This window comes from Eimeria tenella, genomic scaffold, assembly GCF_000499545.2.
Source record: "Eimeria tenella Houghton genomic scaffold, Eth_scaff2956, whole genome shotgun sequence".
NCBI classification, from domain to species: Eukaryota; Apicomplexa; class Conoidasida; order Eucoccidiorida; family Eimeriidae; genus Eimeria; species Eimeria tenella.
Window position 1 is genome coordinate 436 of NW_013542832.1, and position 233 is coordinate 668.

Genomic DNA, 233 nt, shown 5'->3' on the forward strand with positions numbered 1-233 from the left:
TGCTGCCGCTGCTGCTGCTGCTGCTGCTGCTGCTCAGGCTGTGGCTGCGGGAGAAGAGGCGAGCCACCTCGATGCAATTTTCGGCGCCGGCCCCGTAGAACACAAGACAAGTAAACTGCTGCTGCTGCTGCTGCTGCTGTTGCTGCTGCTGAAGCTGCAATTGCTTGACTGTCACCTTTCGTGCTGCTGCCGTTGCTGCTGCGTCAGTTGCTGCCGCTGCATGTGCCGCTGCT

The 233-nt window shown here is 60.9% G+C and overlaps 1 protein-coding gene across 1 annotated transcript in view; it reads left to right on the forward strand.

The window, feature by feature from the left end:
* Positions 1-233, forward strand: part of ETH_00037245 (uncharacterized protein) — a gene marked incomplete at both ends in the record, with an annotated part of 1149 nt that overhangs the window by 332 nt on the left and 584 nt on the right. Inside the window, one exon of the mRNA XM_013375667.1 lies at positions 38-110. Coding sequence (XP_013231121.1) covers positions 38-110 — 73 coding nt within the window. The remainder of the gene's footprint in view (positions 1-37; positions 111-233) is intronic.